General features: G+C 46.7%; 1 protein-coding gene across 1 annotated transcript in view; it reads right to left on the reverse strand.

Moving 5' to 3' along the window:
• Positions 1–19,334, reverse strand: part of LOC125043310 (protein inscuteable homolog) — a 118,497-nt gene that overhangs the window by 17,270 nt on the left and 81,893 nt on the right. The window contains exon 2 of the mRNA XM_047639358.1: positions 6,684–8,029. Coding sequence (XP_047495314.1) covers positions 6,684–8,029 — 1,346 coding nt within the window. The remainder of the gene's footprint in view (positions 1–6,683; positions 8,030–19,334) is intronic.

A 19,334-nucleotide genomic window follows, 5' to 3' on the forward strand; every position in this document is an offset into this window, starting at 1 on the left:
AATGCAGATTAAAGGCAATGAGTCTGCAATGCATCTTTTGGAGCTCATTTCTGGGGCAGATGTTCGCCGTAATAAACCATTCACGTTGACAAAGCGTAACAGAATGAATAATATACCAAGCGAATTCTACGAAATAGTGATCACAGTAGTATCACATGTCATTGTCAAAACACGTCGGTTGCGTGCCGAGGAAAGATAGAAAGAGTAATCGGGGTATATAGCGAAGGCCTGTTTACACACATACCATATGGAAGGTGTTGCGCCAGTAGCCATATGGAAGACAAACCAGCTTATGAAAATGTCAAGCCTCCATTCCACGCATTAATGAGTTGACACTGGGAGGCAAGTACGAGCTATACACTTCAATATCTAAGACACAAAACCCCAAGCTAATGCAACCCAGAATGAGCTCTAAGGGAAGGCAAACCCCTTTCGTAATTTCCGATTCGACTTGCGTCATTTAAGGTCATAATCCCAGGGTGTGAAATCTGGAAATCGCTACCAGGCCCGTGGTCAGTAATGGCGGCGGCGTGGACGCGGCTGGTGGATGCGATGGCGGACAGCTCTATTCCCAAGGAGAGGGGCGAGGAAGGAGCGTAGGGAGATTGTGGGACGAGAGGAAAATTACATGGAGAATGGGTGAAAGAAGAGAAAATCGAATGGAGTGAATGTGGAAGCAAAATGACGAAGAGGAGGAATGTCGGGATATATAAACAGATGCGGGCAGATGGAGAGAGGATATGAAATTCCTCTTTACTCGATTGCTAATGACTAAATTACATCATTGAAGAGTTAGACTACCCTCCTTAGAGGAGCCTAAGCAATAGCCATTACACGATGAAAGTATGGCTTTTAAATCAATGCAGATATAGAAAATCATATTCATTTATTTGAAGTGAGAGACTATTTCACAAGCACCAGGCATTTCAAACTAAATCAGATACGCATAAAAAGAAATAGCTTCCTTTTACTTATACATAATAATATCATTCCGTGCCCCTCCACCCCCCCCCCCCCTACATCAAAAAGAGACAGACGGAAAAGACGATACTCACAGCGAGGACCTAACTCGCCGTAATGACAGGGATAAGACTAAATGATCCGGCACTGTGTCAAAATAAGGCGCCCGTGATGACGGAAGCCAAGGCGGGCGAGTGCGAACAGTCACTTTGCCGGCGTCATCTCCCCTCAATCTGTCACTTTCACTCCGGAGTGTCGTGTCATCTTCCCTTAATGCTGGTAGATCTCAGTCATTGACTTCGTACCCAGGAAGGTGCAAGACGAAGGAGGCGAGGAAGAAGAAGCTCCTCCTAACACGTCTTATCTCTTAATCGCGTTCTTTCTTCCCTTTTCTGCTCGTCCAGGTAGCCATTAATTCATTCAGACTGGAGTTGGCCCTCCTCCAGCGCCGAGCCTTTCCATGGCTCGTCTTTCACACTTCTCCATTCTTTTCCTTCCTTTTTTTCTCTCTTTTTTATTACGAAAGAGTGTGTGAAAACAGAGGAAGTTGTCATGAGTGTGTACCGTCTCGTCATCTGCTCTTTGAAAGTGACTTATCATTCCCATGAAACATTATATAGACAAGTCTATGTTCCATTAGAAATTGTGATATTAACAAAGCCAAATGCATTATTTCAGATATTTTCGGAATTGCGTGTTATGTTTCACCAGTGGAGGAAGAGATAACTTTAACTGGTGCGTTGAAATCTCCGTAAAATCTCCAGTCCTTAGGCTTTATTTTATCTAAAATATCAGTCAGTGACATTTCATTCTCTTTCTGGTAAATAATAAACTGCATTATATTTTATTAGTACAATTAGAGGGGTATTTTATCCTGTATTTTTGTTCCATATCTCAGTAATATTAATTCTAAAATCTGTTGTATGCACTGTATTATTTTTTTTTTTAATGCAACAAATAATTCCAAATGTATATTTTACGTGTACAGATCTTGATTAGTCTGTGTTATTACTACCAAGACAGAGATAACCCAAAATATAATGATATACAGATATATCGTTAAAAAAATACCTCATTATCTCAGCTTGTGCTTGATTTCCATCTATAATTATACAAATTATACAGGTTTACACAAATCTGCAAGCTAATCACGCAATTTCTGCTGTTAGTGAGGAGACGTAGATGAATAATGAAGTACAAATGTAGTGTTTGTTTTCTGCAGAGAATCTTTGCCTACATCACCATGCTTTCATCACAAGGGTCGTGAGGTTTGGGCGAGTTCATTCTCATTTTGTTTAATCTTAATTTTACGTTTTCTTGTTCTTTATTTATCTCTGTCTCTCTCTTTCTCCCTTCCTCCTTTCCTCCTTCCCTCTTTCCCTCCTTCCCTTCTTCCTTCTTTCCCTCCTTCCCTCCCTCCCTCTCTATCTCTCTCTTTCTCTCTCTCTCTCTCCCTCCTTCCCTCTTCTCTCTCTCTCTCTCTCTCTCTCTCTCTCTCTCTCTCTCTCTCTCTCTCTCTCTCTCTCTCTCTCTCTCTCTCTCTCTTCCTCGCCCTTCATCCTTATCCCACCTCCTTCACCTTCTCCCCAAGCACCAGTAACCTACAGATGACGTGAGTGTTTGCGGTCTCGGTACGACGATTTCTCCCCCGTGTCAATGTTGACAGACGTACGTTCACCCTCGCTGGAAGGTCATGGGAGCCGGCGCCAGTCTCGGGAATCCTGGAACGCTGAAATTCGTCCTCTTGGTCAAATTGGGACGTTTTTTTCGGTCTTTGAATTTCCTCGAAATGTTGTTTTTTTTTCTCTCTCTCTTTCTTTCTTGATGTCTTTCATCTCTGCGTCTCCCGTTTCCAATTCGTTCACCGTTTGGCCATTCTCTCTTTCTTCCTCTGTCTCTTTCTTTTTCTCTTTTCGTTTCTACCCCACGTCTCTCTCTCTCTCTCTCTCTCTCTCTCTCTCTCTCTCTCTCTCTCTCTCTCTCTCTCTCTCTCTCTCTCTCTCTCTCTCTCTCTCTCTCTCTTTCTCTCCTTTAGTCATTAAAACGAGTGAATTCAATTGAAAGGACTTGTGTTGTGGCATGTTGTTAAACTGACGGCGTACTTGTCTCTACCACACTACGCCCAAAAAAGTTGCAACATTAGAAGACTGAGAGAGGGAGAGAAAAAAAAAAGACATGCAAATGCAAAATGACTTTGCTAAAACAGGTGTATTTGCCGATAATGGAACACGCCCGAAAGGTCGAAATGATTGGGTTAGTCACATGAGGAATCGCCCTTCGAACGCAGGCATACGCGGATGATTGCAGCTATCGGGGTGTTCAAAAGAAAAGCCGGCGCGAGAGCCATTCACAGGAAGATTATCGATATCGCGGATTCTCTGATTACCGAGCGGGCGAAAACGGGGAGTGAAGTAAATGATAGCGATAATCTAAAATCAGCGGTTCATTGTGTGTGCGTGCGCGCCTACAGATAACGTCGGCAGAGAGCGGAGATGGGGAGGAAGTCTTTCATAAGAATAATACGTATATATTTACTGGGCTGACCAAGATAAGAACACGAGGAAGGAAACAATTACATAGATAATAGTGAGAGAATACAAGTTGATGACAATTGTGCAAGAAAGGTGTGGGATGGATAATAAAAAGCTCAGGAGCTGCATTATTGGGCAAGAAATACCTCTGTGCAGGATTAAGATGTTATCGGTTTCAGGAAGGAAAAAAAAGGTCAATAAAATACAACTGTAACACATAAGCTATAATCAATCGCTTTTACATGGTAATGAAATGCGCTATCATTTTTGTCGACGTTTTAGATTCTCTCTCTCTCTCTCTCTCTCTCTCTCTCTCTCTCTCTCTCTCTCTCTCTATATATATATATATATATATATATATATATATATCTGTCTTTCGCTCTCTCTCTCTCTCTCTCTCTCTCTCTCTCTCTCTCTCTCTCTCTCTCTCTCTCTCTCTCTCTCCTCTCTCCTTCTCTCTCCTCTCTCTTCTCTCTCTCTCTTTCTCTCTCTCTTTCTCTCTCTCATTCTCTCTCCCCTTCTCTACCCTTCTCTCCTCTTCTCCCTCTGTCTCTCCCTCCGTCACTCACTATCTCTCTCTCTCTCTCTCTCTCTCTCTCTCTCTCTCTCTCTCTCTCTCTCTCTCTCTCTCTCTCTCTCTCTCTCTCTCTCTCTCCCTCACCCTCCCTCTCTCTCCCTCTCCCTCTCTCTCTGTCTCTCCTCCCTCTCTCTCTCTCTCTCTCTCTCCCTCTCTCTCTCTCTCTCTCCGTTTCTCTCTCTCTCTCTCTCCGTTTCTCTCTCTCTCTCTCCGTTTATCTCTCTCTCTCTCCGTTTCTCTCTCTCTCTCTCCGTTTCTCTCTTTCTCTCTCTCCGCCTTTCCCTCTCTCAGGCTCTCTCCCTCTTCAACCGTCTCTCTCCCTCTCTATCTGTCTCTCTCCCTCTCTATCCCTCTCTCTCCCATATATTTCTCTCTTGCTTGCTATTTGTCTGACTGTCGTCAACCCGCCTCTTCGTTTATTTTTCTCATTTTTTTATCTACCCCTTCATCTACGTGCGTATATATCCCACTGATATTAATCTGTTGATATCTGTATCACACGAACTCTGCCAACCATCACAGGGAACCTAACCATACCAGTGTTAACACATACATCATCTCCTGACATGTTATTGACATGTTGAGTTGCGGGGTAGTGTTAGCGTGGGGTTAGCTAGAGGGGGAGAGGGGGGATAGGGGGGGGTACTGTCAGCGTCGGGGGGAGCTTGGGTGGGAGGGGGGAAGGGCAAGGGTCAAAGGTCAAAGCGTTCGTGTGTGACCGCGTCCCTCAAGCCACGGGTGAGCACACTAAGCACGGGTCTCCGAGGGTGTTCATGTACGTACAAGTGGGTCGAGTCTGGTGCTACCAAAGAACAACAGCTACAGACATCGACACCGACGGAAGGAGGGGTAGGGGAAGGGGGAGGGGGAGAAGGGGGGGGGAGGTCGCAGAAATATAGCTTCGATGTCTTTTTGTTGTTGTTTCTCTTCGCTGAATTAATTTTGATCTTCATAATTCTCTTCTTCGTTGTTCCTTCGTATTGCGTATTATTTCTTGTTATCCCGCATTCCTTGTATTGTCTTTTTTTACTTCGTATTGATTATTACCTCTTTTTTCTATTTCTTTTTATTACTATTTGTAAGTGTTAGAGATCGCCGGAATACAAGGGGCTTTCTTTACCCGTAGAAGTCAAATCGCATGTTAATAGAGGATATTTCACCGTGACCTCTGCCATTAAGGGCACATTACGCGCCATAAACAAAAGGAAGATTAATTCGGACTTGATTTCCTTCCATCTACGTCTCCCCCTCCCCCCTACCTCTCCCTCTCCCTCTCCCCCTCCCTTATGCAAAAGATGGAGAGATCGAGTTTCAAAACAACACAATGCTTTACGGAGGAAATGAGGTTATGATCTTCTCTATGCCCCTCCTCCTCCTCCCCCTCCCCCTCCCCCTCCTCCTCCTCCTCCCCCTCCTCCTCGACATCGAACTCCACATCACACCTGCTTATTACACAACGCATTTTTGTTCTCTTGTAAATTGCTCCCTTAACCCCATCTTCTCCCCCCCCTCTCCCTCTCCCTCCCCCTCCACTAACTCGCCACCTCCACCCTGCTCTTCCACCCTCAGTCTTGCCTCGTTCACCTCTCACTCTTCTTATTACCATACCCCCACCCCCTTTCCATCCCCTCTTCTCCCCTTCCCATACCAAAACCCTCTCCTCCTCCTGCTCCTTCTCCTCTCTCTCCCCTAACCCCTTCCTGCTCCTCCTCCCCATTCTTCATCTCCTCCTCTCCTCCTTCCACCTTCCTACCTAACCACCATCTCCCCCCCTCCCCTTCTCCTCCCCACTCTCCACCATTTCCTTCCTCCCCCTCCTCTCCATACCCCTTTGCCCCCTCCCCACCTCCCCTCATATCTCTCTCCCTTCTCTTCCTCTCCTCTCCTCCTCCTCCTCCTCCTCCTCCTCCTCCTCCTCCTCCTCCTCCTCCTCCTCCTCCTCCTCTCCTCCTCCTCCTCCTCCTCCTCCTCCTCCTCCTCCTCCTTCTCTCCTCTTCCTCCTCCTCCTCCTCCTCCTCCTCCTCCTCCTCCTCCTCCTCCTCCTCCTCCTCCTCCTCCTCCTCCTCCTCCTCCTCCTCCTCCTCCTCCTCCCCTCATCATACCCCTATCCTCCCCCCCTCCCCCTCGTCTCCCCCTCCCATTACGTCGAGCAACGTAAACGAGAGGCTGAAGCCGGCAATAAAATTCCCGCTAGTTCCACTTACGACGTAGAACGAGTCTAATGGCTGACTAGCTCTTTCACTGCTCGCACCTAATTCATATACAAATAACAGAATAAGTATTTTTTATCTATGCAGGTACATACATGTTGCATATATGTGTAAATATGCGCATATAACTATCTGTGTGTTTGTGCTTCTACCTGTTTTTTCTTTTCTACCTTTGTATGCATGTATGTATGTGCCTGTCTTCTTGCGATTCCAGCGGATATTATAGCGGCGCCCCACGCTGAGATCACAACCTTCTTGAACCGTTAACGAGCAACTGTAGAGGCGAGGGAGCGAGCGACTGGGTCAATTAAGGTAATTCACGAAGTTGTAAAATTCCCTAGCGGAGGCAATGCGTTTTTGTAATGTTTGAGATTGCACTGAAAGGTTTACTTAAAGGGCGCTTACCTCATCTCCTTGGCGATGGCAGCCGGATGTATTTTGAGGCGTCGGGCGTGATGCGGGCGTGGTGCGGTGGCGTGTGTGTCTCGCGGGCGTGGGAGGGCGTCGTAGAGGCGTGGAAGGGCCTCGGGGTGTGTGTCGCAATCGCCCGCCACCCGCGACGCCGGCACAGGGTCGTCGAGGGCGTCGAGCGAACAGGTCACGCCCGCGCGAGCGCTCGACGGCAGGTCGTTGGTGCTGGTGCTTCGTGAGGCGTGTGTGGGAGGTGCTGCAGGCGACGGCTGCTGCCTGCGCGGCCTCTGATCCTCCTGTAGTTGGTGTGGCTGTTGCTGCTGCAGGTCTGCCGCAGACCAGCGCCTCCTGGCCCTTAGAGGAGCGGGGCGGCGAGCTGCGTCTGGCCGAGGTTCCGAGAGCACAGTAGAGCTGCTGCTCCTCCGCGAATGCCTCTTGTTGACCGCGGCGTCCGAGGCCGAAGAGGAACCTGCGTTCGTGCTTCTCTTTCTGACGGCGCCGGTGCGTCGGGCCGCCGCAGCTGCCGAGGCTTCCAGAAGGCTTTTGTGTTCAAGCTCCTCCGCGAGCTCCTCGAGGGGGGCCGCACGGCGCTCGCCGGGGCTGCTGCCGCTGCTTCCAGAGGACGCCTCTGAGGCCAGGCTGGCGGGGCTGCCGCTGGGGGAGCTTACCTTGCCTGCCTTGAGCTCAGGAGAGCAGACGATCTTGTCGTTGTAGAGGCGCGCCGGGTCATGGCTGTCCCCGAAGTAGACGCGGGTGATGTGCTTCACGTTCGGGGGCGTCGCTGGAGATCCGTCGCTGTCGTTGTGGGCGTTGGATTCACCGGAGTCAGAGTAACCGGAGTCCTGCGAGCGGTGAGAAGGGGAGCCCCTTAGGGAGCCTCTGAAGGAGCCCAGGGGGGAGGAGGCCTCTCCTTCGCCCTCGCCTTCGCCCACCTCCTCCCCCGAGCTCGAGACCTCCAGGATGGCGGGCTCCTTGTAGCCCGCGCTCGCCTTGCGTGCTGACCCGGACCGAGACGCCGGGGCGCTTCTGGCCGAGCTCCTCGAGGTCGAAACACTTTTGGCAGCGGGCGTCGTCTTCGCGACGGGCGTGACGACCGCGTTGCCGGCGCTCGAGGAGGAGCCGCGAGTGGGACTCAGGCTGAGGTTGCGCCTGACCGCCTTGTCTTTGGCTGCGCTGCCGTCATTTGGCTGCCAGTTGTCTGAGGTCTGCGAGGCATAGTAGACCCTTGACCTGCTCCTCTTGAAGGGCGTCGCTCTGATCTCCCTCTCAGCGCGGGCGGGGCGGGGCGGCGAGGGGGAGGGCGCGGACGGACGACGCCCGCTCACTGCAAGACCTGCTCCCTGCGGAGAGCAAGAAATATCATCTAAGTCATTTGCTGGCAATATCACAGTCATTAAGTCATAAAATCTAATAGCCTATTACACAATAAATAATGCATGATTTCCAAATTTGCATTTCTGTGAGGGTGTTCCTGTGTGTGAGTTTGCCTCTGAGTATCTGTGTGGGTATGTGTATGTCCGTATGTGTGTGTGTGTAAGACTGGTTATACATGTTTGTGTGTTTACAAGCGATTTTGTGGCGGTGCGTAGGTTGAAATGCTGATACACTTTAGGGGGGGAGGGGGGCTGAGGAGCACACGAAGCCACAAAATGTTACCCAACGAGTGTTGGGCACTGACACTATTTTTCAGTGTATTTGTGCGTGCGTGCGTGTGTGTGTGTGTGTGTGTGTGTGTGTGTGTGTGTGTGTGTGTGTGTGTGTGTGTGTGTGTGTGTGTTTATGTTTAAATATATATATAGATAGATAGATAGATAGATAATAATTATACAACAGCCATTCATTCTACTGCTTGGTAGGTTGCCCTTCTTAATCAGCCGCGTTTCAGCGAGCTGCCACTTGTGCCACAAAGGCGACTTCATTTACGACACGTACATTTGACCTCTCAAGGCGAGATGTCTCCTTTATGTGATACTTCTTGTGTTGTGTGTGTGTGTGTGTGTGTGTGTGTGTGTGTGTGTGTGTGTGTGTGTGTGTGTGTGTGTGTGTGTGTGTGTGTGTGTGTGTGTGTGCAGCGCAATCGCACCTCTGAAACTAAGATAAAAATTGTCCATTTCACGAAACTTCCATTGCATTCCCATTTGTTTATGTTTGTACGGCATTAAAAGCCCGTTAAATGCTATTTTACAAATAAAAAATACTGTACTTTAGGAAACAAAGTCGGTTCCTGAAGTGAACAAAAACCAGGCCCTTAACATCCCAGAGCCAGCGAGGCGTGACGGAGGCGAACCAATATTTCGGTTTTGTTTCCGTCGGCACGGTCACCGTCCTGCGCTGCCCCTTTCGGCTCCCGATATGCCACTCGAACCTCCGTGATTATGACATCGACCTGTACATGCTATCAGCGAGGCTCCTCATCGCACATTCAGCCAGCGCCTCTGGGATCGACGAAGCACAGTTAGCTTGCCTATGTCTCGAGCCCCTCTCTCTCCCTCCCGTTCCTCCCCTTCTTCACTCTCTCCCTGCCTCTCCTGCTCTCACCCCCCATCCTATTCCCTCTCCCCCCCTCTCTCCCCATTCGTCCAGATCATCCTCCCTCATAGTCCTCCCCCTCGCCCCCCAGCCCTGTGCGGGGAATACGAAAGTGGGTCCTTTGCTCCCCTTGGAATGCAAACGAAGGCGCTCCCTGTCTGTGAGGATCCGTTTTCCGTGTGGGTCTCGTTGCGTTCTCACAGACCTTTACTATGTCTGTGGGTGTGACGTGCCTGTGCCGTTAGAAATTAACAGGAAAATTTTGAAACGAGTACATGTGGAGAGGAAGAAAGTTAACTGGCCGAAGGGGAATGAAGACAGGAAAGGGGGAAGGGGAAGTTAAAAGTCCATTATTCTTCGACAAACGGATGTCTTGGTAGCGAAAGGACGTGTCTCAGATCCCTGCTGATGAACATGTGTATGTACCTACGTCCAGCTGAGGCATGGGCGCTTTCGTAATGTACTGGAAGGAAGAACCTCATGGAATAAAGTTGTTCTTCGCTTAAATCACCATACAGATATACAGTGAGATAATAGATAGAGGTACTCATATATGTATGTATGTGTGTGTGTTTGTGTGTCCGTGTATACACTTCATGTATATATGTATATAGATGCAAGCGCGCAGACCAACACACTCATATATCCATATAAAAATCTAAACGCCTACTTGGTTCAGACAGACAGCGCACGAACCCATTACATGATGCATCTATGTATGAATGTTTATTCATAACTGGAAAATTGACTACGAATCGAGCCCTTTGGCCGTCGTGGTCGGCTCTTCCTAAATCTTCATTAGGAAGCACTAAGATGTGGTTCCTCCCCCCCTACCTTTCCTCTCCCCCTTCCCCTCCCCTTCCCCTGCTTCACTCCCCCTCCCTTTTAATCTCCCTCCGTTCCCCTCTCCCTCAATTTTCCAATCTCTTTCTCCTCTCTCTCTACCCCTCCCCTTTCAATTTCTCCCGCTCTCTCTCCTCTCCTTTCCCCTCACCCACAGTTTCTCCCTCCCTTTTTCCTCTCCCTTCCCCTCCACCACAATTTCCCCCTTCAATTCCCCTTCTTCTCCGCCCCTCCCTCTCAGTTTTCCCCTTCCTCTTAATTTCCTCCTCTCCTTCCCTTCTCCCTCTTTCTCCCCTTCCCATTCCCCCTCCAACTCCCCTTCTTCTCCTCCCCTCCCCTTCAATTTCCCCCTCCCCTTCCCCCCCCCCCCCCCTGCTTCACTCCCTGCACCTACGCCGAAAAAGAAGCGCTTAATGGGGCAGTAAATCACAGAGTGTGGGCGACGATGGGCGGCAGCTGACGGGCGTGTAGCCGATCGTGGGCGGCAGTTGACGGGCGTTTGGGTTGGGATGGGCGGCAGCTGACACTCTCGGAGGTATGAATGAACACTTGCTATTAATTAATGTATTAAGCGTCCACACATTAGGCTGTTTCTCTGTCTCTCGACCACCGATTTTTTTTGTTAATGTTTGTCTCTTGTCACTCGGTTCCTCTTTCTCTTTCTCTCTCTCTTTCTGTCTGTCTCTCTTTCTCTCTTTCTCTTCCTTTCTCTTTCTTTCTATCTTTCTCTTTCTCTTTCTTTCTCTCTTTCTTTCTTTCGCTCTTTCTTTGTCTTTCATAACCTCTCTTTCTCTCTCTCTCTCTCTCTCTCTCTCTCTCTCTCTCTCTCTCTCTCTCTCTCTCTCTCTCTCTCTCTCTCTCTCTCTCTCTCCCTATATCTCTATCTCTTTCTCTCTCTCTCTCTCTCTCTCTCTCTCTCTCTCTCTCTCTCTCTCTCTCTCTCTCTCTCTCTCTCTCTCTCTCTCTCTTTCTCTCTCTCTCACACACACACACACACACACACACAGAAAAGATATCCGATCGATTGGCCAAAAGTTCGTTTCACCCGTTGGCGTTGATTAATGCCTCTTTCAACTGATAGATGGCGTTGATGGGTATGCAGTTCAGCGGGTAGGTGTCACTAACAGGTGTGTAGCACAAGGAGTGACAACTGCTACTGACAGACACACGCGGATATTTTATGTTCTGGCAAGTATGGGCGTCTCGTTAGCCTTTGCTGAGAGAAGAGAGTACAAAGGGATTCATTAAGAGACATCATTTTGTCTGTTTGTTCGAAGCTGGTTTTAGATATCATACATCAAATAATTTGTCGAGTAATCAAACGAACGATAAAAAATAAACAAACCAAAGCCTACAGAAAAAACATCAAGTTCCCCTTCCTCTCATTCCATAGTCTTCCGAGGAATTCACTGGACGCTGAAAGGCAAACACAGCGTCCAGTTTTTACGCCCAAAAGTTTACCAACACAGTTCAGGTGTGACGCCGTGACAGGTGTAGAAGCAACGGGGTTTGGTGCGTGATCGATCAGCCCTGCCGGAGACGGACAAGCGAGAGCCAGATTTGCCTCCTTTGTTTTACAGCTTCGGCACAGAAATCATTTGCATAATTTGACGCTGGATGATGATGCATCACGAAGTAGTGGTGAGAGATGAGCATAACTAAAAGCGATCTCTGCTAGGGACAAAGAAGAAGAAGAAGGAAAGAAAGAGAGAGAGATTACAAAAATAATAAACAACGAATGGTGACGCCATGTCTCCTTCACGACAATGGGAGGTCATTGCTACATCGAGGTCTCTTAATTAGAAGGAAATCGCTTCATAGACGGCAACGGATATTCATCAAGGTGTGTCTATGACAGAGATCAGACCTTTGGACATTTCTTTGTTACAACGACTTTCAATTAATCTCCTCCAGCGAGAAATACACAAACACACGCGACTGACAAAAAGAACCAAAACTTAAATAGATAAATAACAAAGAACAAAAGAACGACGATGTAAATGACTACAGATAATAATACATATCTCACGAACTCGTAATTAGCAAAAATCACACTAAACTCCACATGCATAAAGAATCAAGCGTCGAGCATATAACCAAACATAATTGCCTCAACCAAAAAAAAACGTGACAGTAAGAACCTCGTGTCCTTTCACTTTATCTTCTCACACATCAACCTTGACGACAGCCGCTCATCCTGGTAATTACGGCCAAGTATTGTCACCTCACGTCTGTGCGCGCGTGGCGGGGTACTGGCATTTTATGGGGGGGGGGGGGGGGTGCTGGTGTTGTTGTTCTCTCTATATATCTATTTATCTTTATATATATAAATTATTTTTTTCTACCTGTCTGTCTCTATCTATCTATTCATCTCTCTCTCTCTCTCTCTCTCTATATATATATATATATATATATATACATATATATATTCATATATACACACACCTCTCTCTCCATCTATCTATTTATTTGTCTCTTTGTCTATCTTCTTTCTGTATGTGTATCTCTCTTGCTCTCTTCCTTTCTATTTCCTCTCCACTCTCTCTTTCTTGTTTTCCTTCCTTCTTACTTCCATATATCTCTCCTTCTTCCTCCTCTCCCTCTCCCTTTCTTCACCTTCTCCCTCCTTCTCTTCCTCTTTCTTCTCTTTCTCCCTCCTCTCCTCCTACTCCTTCACCCTCTTCCTCCTTCCTACTCATCCTTCGTATTATTCATGTCTCTCTTTCTCCTTCTCCTTCTCCTTCTCCTTCTCCCTCTCCCTCTCCCTCCCCTTCTCCATCTTCCTCCTTTCCCCAGAGAGAGACACCGAAGACCTTCTTATACTGGCGAGTTTGAGCAATAAAATGAATAAGTTGCTAAGGCCCTTTACTTCGACTACCCCGGCAACAACACCAACCTGCTTGTATCCTTCACAATTATCAATTTTATGATTTCAGATTTCCAAATTTAGTCAGTCACACGGCAGTCATTGGCTCTGGGCCAATTTCTTTCGTTTTTTTCTCTCTCTCTTTTGTATTTTGGTTCTCTCTGTCTCTCTCTGTCTTGTTCTCTCTCTAATATTTTTATTTTATTTTGATTTTCTTTCTTCTTTTCCTTGTCTTTTTTTTTTTTTTTTTTTGTCAACTTGTCCTTTTCCTTCTCTTTTTCTTTTGTTTTTCCCTTTTCTTTTCTTTTTTTTTTTCTTTTTCTTCACTTTTTCTTTCTCTCTCCTCCTTCTTCTCCTCCCACTTCCTCATCTCCATCTTTCTCTTTCTTTCCCTCTTCCTCTCCCCTCTCCCCCCTCTCCCCTCTCCCTCTCCCTCACTCTTATGCTCTCCATCTTCCTCTTCCTCGTCCACACGCTCTCCCTCTCCCTCTCCCTCTCTCTTTCTTCACACTTTTTCAGTTTGTTGCCGGACGAGTTTGTCGATTATGTCATGGTAGTCAAGGTTTACGAGATTTACTTCTCAAACGATAACGACTTTTAACTAAATTTTGCTGAACTTGGACCCAGGAAGTTTAAGGTGTTTTGGGTTTTGTGCGAAGACTGTCGGCGGCGTCTGGTTTATCGAAATGCTGATGCACCGATGAAGATATGTAAATATGACTGTTCGGTGTGACTGGAGAGAGTGAGTGGAGGTGGGAGCAGCAGCGGCCAACAAGAGCTGCAGTTTGGAAGCAGTCTAGGCTTTGTAGCCTCGTTTTCTTTCGTTCTTGATTCATTTTTTTTTTTTCTTTCCCTCTCTCTCTCGTCCTATCTTCTGTTTATTTTTCTCTCTCTGTCTGATCTTGATCTGGGTGTCTATTTCCATCTCTCTTATCACTGCTGATGGCCCTTCCACCGAGCAGACGATGAAAGGACACGATAATCCTTCAGCTCCTCCGACAAACCAAGTAGTCCTCCGCTCGCCCGGTTCCTTTCAGTCTCGATATAATGCAGGCAGACTGAGGCTTGCACCTGCTCGGTATGATTTACAGTCTGATAACATTGCGTCTGGAGGTTGTCTGGCCTTCGTAGAGCCGCGACCCGCCCTTCAGGAGGGGAGAGAACTCAGGACCGTCCGGATTACAGGTTAGGAACACCCGCGAGCTGGTGTGAGGCGAGCCTTTGCATGGCTACCTGACGCGCGCGGAGGGGCTACTGATGGCAGGTGGTCGGTGTTTCTTCTTTCTCTTCTCTCTCCTGCTCTCACTTCTTTCTTTCTTTTCACTTTTCGTTCCCCCGCTATATATTTGTTTATATCTTCTCCTCCTATCTGCCTCTCTGTCTACCCATGTTTCAGTACAATATACCCTCCTTGTACCTCCATACCCAGCGACAATACCCAAAGCCACCATATCTTCATAACCATAGTCCATCCTACTCTGACCTTCAGCTATTTCCTCCCACCTTTTTTTCCTGACCTTCACGGGTGTTCGAAAGGAGAAAATGGGATAGAAAGCAAAGCTAATTAATGGGTAAGTGATGCGAGGCGGCCGCGAGGCAAGGATGAGACGGTCGGAAGAAACTATTGGCGGGGAAATTGTGTACTCCAGACAGATGGTAGTGATTGATTTGGCGTTACGGCGGCGTGGAAGGAAGGGGGAGGGAAAACAAAAGGGTTTATTCATTTAGGGAATTTACTTAAGGGAAGGATAACGCAAATAAGAAAGTCTAATATTAACTTATTCTTTGAAGAGGAAAGGGAATAAAAGTTTTTTATACATTCACAAAATGATTGAGGTGAAGAGAAAAGATAATAACATCTAACAAACAAAAAGTCAAATGAAAGCGTGTTGCAATCCAAAAATATAAGAACAATGAGGGAATTTACATCAAATGAACAAAAAAAAAAAATGTCTGCCCTAGAGAAAGGCAACGAAGAAAACGTGATATCTGGAGTGTCAGTAAGGCTGTCATTATCTCTGCCTGCCCTTCTGTTTTTGCATATTCTGATTGCCCAAATGGATTTTGGCTTTCGATTTCTCTTCGTGTGTGTGTGTATATATGTATATATATATATATATATATATATATGTGTGTGTGTGTGTGTGTGTGTGTGTGTGTGTGTGTGTGTGAGTGAGTGTGTGTGTGAGTATGAGTGAGTGTGTGTAAGTGTGTGTAATTGTGTGCGTTTGTGTGTGTGTGTAATGGTATGTTTCCTTCCCATATTGACAGAAAATGTGATGAATGAGTGAAAAAAAAAACTGTGTATGATCCCATGCAGCCTACCCTAAGGAAGAAAAAGCTGATTTGCCTTTTGGAAGTCGCCCTGTTTCCCTTCCTGCGAATCCCGACTGAGGTCTATTGGGGCAGCTGCTGCTTGTTAACATATCCTGAACCAAAACGCCTTTGTTGTTTAGTCACTCGTTTCGGCTGTCTGTTTCACTCTCTCTCTCTCTTCTCTTTTCTCTCTTCTCTCTCTCTTCTCTCTTTTCTCTTTTTTCTCTTTTCTCTCTCTCTTTTCTCTTTTCTTTCTTCTCTCTCTCATTTCTCTCCTCCCTCTCTCCTCTTATCTCCTCTCTCTCTCTCCTCTCCTCTTCTCTCCTCTACTCTTCTCTTCTCTTTTCTTCTCTTCTCTTCTATCTCTCTCATTCTCCCTCTCTCCTCTTCTCTTCTCTACTCTTCTCCTGCTGTATGTGGGCATGTGTGTGTGTGTGTGTGTGTGTGTGTGTGTGTGTGTGTGTGTGTGTGTGTGTGTGTGTGTGTGTGTGTGTGTGTGTGTGTGCGTGTGTGTTGGGGCTTGGTGTGTGCCTGTCTGTATGTTTGTGTGGTAAATAACCCCCCCCCAAAAAAAACAATAGATATGTGCAGCAAGGCGTGACGCATCAGCTGTGTCACTGGGCTCGTTTGCTCCCCCCCCCCCCCTTCCACACCCTCTTGCCCTCACCTCGCGTTTCCCATGGACAGTGCGAAGGAATGTCAGCATTTCAGAACAAAAGACAGATAAAAAATTAAAATAAAATACAAGTAGAAAAGGCATATTCCGCTCTCCCAACGAACATAAATTCTGACTTGTTTAGATCTGAGAAACATCGTATTTATCATAATTCAATTTGGGCTTATCTCCCGCACGTTTCAAGTATAGGAGTTTCCGCATTGCTCCGCCGGTGTTTATTGCTCTTAAAGCCCAGACCTTTAGGGAAGAAGGTGCCCGAGGGGGAGGAGGAGGAAGAGGAAGGAACTGACTCTTTTTTTTTTTTAAGCTGACTTGGTGTATTGTGTACATCCTCTACATGGTCGGGGTCCTTCGCCTCTTCCAATGTATTTTGTTCATTTCTCTTCCGTTTGGAGACGCAAGGCCCAAAGCTGGTCAACCTCTGACTCAATTTTTTTTCAGGTGTGTTCTTCTCCGGAAAGGACTGGAGGCTGAAGGACTAATGGTATGCGGAATGTTGGTGTTGTCGGGACGCCACAGCGCTAACATGTGTCCAGAGTGGTTGAGGATCCAGGGTCCGCCCTCGAGATAATCCACTCATAAACGATAAGACATTTGCAGATAACCAACCCCGTTGTATTTTTTTTTTCCGCACATAAGTAGGAGTAGGGAAAAATAAACGCCTAGATTTATAAAAAATAATTTCTAACAATATATATATATTATTTTTTTCATAGACCCCAAACTTCTCGTATCCAATTTGATTTGTTCTCCTTTTTTCTTTCTATTCTTTTTCTTTCTCTCTTTTGAGTTACCACCAATCCAGAATGAACATAAACAGCCAAAGCATAAATACCGTATCTCCGACCAGGACTCAGAGAGACCAGAACACTGACTTGGCCATCGAGAACACCAGATTTATCTTAATTTATTCTACCTCGGTTCTGGAGGACAGTGTGCGCGGCTGGAGAAGAGGGCGTCCGTGACAGAAATATTCAAAATAATTTACAGCCTTAGCGATACATATATTTTTGTTTAATGACACGCTATAATGCCATTTATGAAGCGACCAATCTGGCTTTCAGATTTGATGAATGGTCGGTGGATTTATCTTTGAAGAAAACGGGGCAATTCCTCCTCAAAGGTCATAATGATGAGGGAGTCATTAGCGCAGATGATGGGAAATTGTATCAGCCATCACAAGGGGAATTGGGTGAGAGGGAGGGGGAGTGAGGGAGAGAGAGAGAGAGAGAGAGAGAGAGAGAGAGAGAGAGAGAGAGAGAGAGAGAGAGAGAGAGAGAGAGAGAGAGAGAGAGAGAGAGAGAGAGAGAGAGAAAGAGAGAGGGAGAGAAAGAGACAGACAGAGAGACAGACAGACAGACAGATAGATAGATAGAGAGATAGACAGTCAGACCGAACGGACAGAAACGGAAATAATTAGAAAGAAATAGATAAAAGACCGAAAACGGGCAGACGACGGGCGCGTTGGAAGCGAGGGCGTGAAACGGGGAAGGTGGGCGGGCCGTGATATCACTCGGCCTCCCACCGCCAAGGACAGACCTGTGTTGCGGTCGAGTGGACGGGTCGAGATAACAGGCCCGAGACTGCGTCGCTTGAAGATATACCGCGTAGACAAATATATTCACAATAAAAGAAAAAGATATTAATAAAAAAACAAAGAAATAAAGAAAATGATCAGAAAAAAAGGTTAAGAAGAGTAAATCCCATTAGCGAGTCTAATTACAAATGCGATAAAAACGTTTTACCGATCTTACGAAAAGTACATCGTCGCCTAAAATTATCTCGGCGTAAGTGAGCGAGACCATATTCGGAGCCTATTTATTTCATGTTACTGTTTTCGTTATCGGACGCAGCGTCTTTCGAAGGGGGGGGGGGGGGGGGGGCGAGGGAGAGACTTGCTCCATTTCTGATAAATTAGAAATATCAAATTGTAAATGAACAAAGATCATCCCCATGTAAATCAGCAGTTGGTTCCCAGTTTACTCACGTCTTCAGCTGAATATTCAAAAGTAATGAAATACGTTCGGACGCTTTATATCAGAACAGCAGGTAGTTGCCAGGGGGTGTGTCCGCGCACTTGATTTTCCTTCTTAGAATTCAGATGCACTTTACATGACTGCCTTTATGATCGCTCACTTTTTTTTTTTTTACGAATGCAGGCATGAATTTAGAGCATATTGCGATGGTATGTTTATATCTTTCGGCTATCTGGTTGTTGTTTATTTTCGTTTCTTTTTTTCTTATAAATATATACTTTTTTTTACGTGGGGCCCACGTGTTACTCTTTTTATTCTCTTTATCAGCGCACAGCCTTCGTCCTCCTGCCCGTACGAGTCCTTTTTCACCATCTGTGACATCAGCCAACGTACTAAACCTCCCACGCCCGCTCCGCCCGCTACGCCCATACGCAGCGCCAAATAAAAGCCTCCTACGGACTCCGGTCATAAATTCCCCCTTGGCGAGACTGGTGGCGAAGCCGGTGGTCAGGCCCGATAATGGCGTCCGTGTCCACTCTCGCGACCGGAGTCCCCACATAAACGCTGATTATCTACCTCCGCCCACGATTGCACCCACGGCTGCGATCCCGCGCCCACGGATGGGATTGGACTCGTCCTTGGACACACATGCCTGTGTCGCACGCGCATGACCCTGGCGTTAACTCTGCTGGGGGGCTCGGTGTTTCCTGCGTCGCACGGGGCCCTCCGTCAGCCGTTTGTTCCCACGCCCGTCGCAGATGAGAGGGCGCGAGTGAGCCGCCTCTAGTGAGTGCGGGAATTAATCACATCGTCGGCAGAGCCACACGCGAGAACAAAGCCATTATCTCGACGTGAACTGATGAGCGTTTGAGTCAATTACAAGGCGAAGGAAGAGCGGCCGCCTAGGCCCAGGGTCTCTCGTCCGTATTAGTCAAATTCTCGTTACCGGAGCGACCTTGGGAAATGCCGAGGCTCTCCGCCGTAAAGCAGGATCTAAATACTCATAAATAAACAATAAAGTCCTTTTAGAGGGATGATCAAGTCGCCTTTTGAACCTACCAAGTTCCTGACGACGCTGGATTTATCTCCGATAGGGTGAAGGTCGCGATGCGTCGCCGCGAGATGAAACGTGACAAAAAAGTTGAATCGCGGGTTTTCTTGTTTAATTAGAACCTCCAAACGAACAGTCAGAATTGATTCTTTTATTGATTATTCTGTTGTTTAATTACAATGTCTAAGAGAATGTGTTGAACTGATTATTTTTTGTTGTTAAATTAGATTTTCCAAATGAATAGACTTTATCATCTTTAAAGTAATAGGCAGAACCGATTTAACTCTTTCATTTTTTTTCTTCTTCTTCAAATCATTTAACATTAACATTCAAACGATTCTATGTATCTATTATCTTGGCCGTATTGTTGTTTTGTTGTTTTCTCTTC

The sequence above is a fragment of the Penaeus chinensis genome, chromosome 33 (assembly GCF_019202785.1).
Source record: "Penaeus chinensis breed Huanghai No. 1 chromosome 33, ASM1920278v2, whole genome shotgun sequence".
Lineage (NCBI taxonomy): Eukaryota > Metazoa > Arthropoda > Malacostraca > Decapoda > Penaeidae > Penaeus > Penaeus chinensis.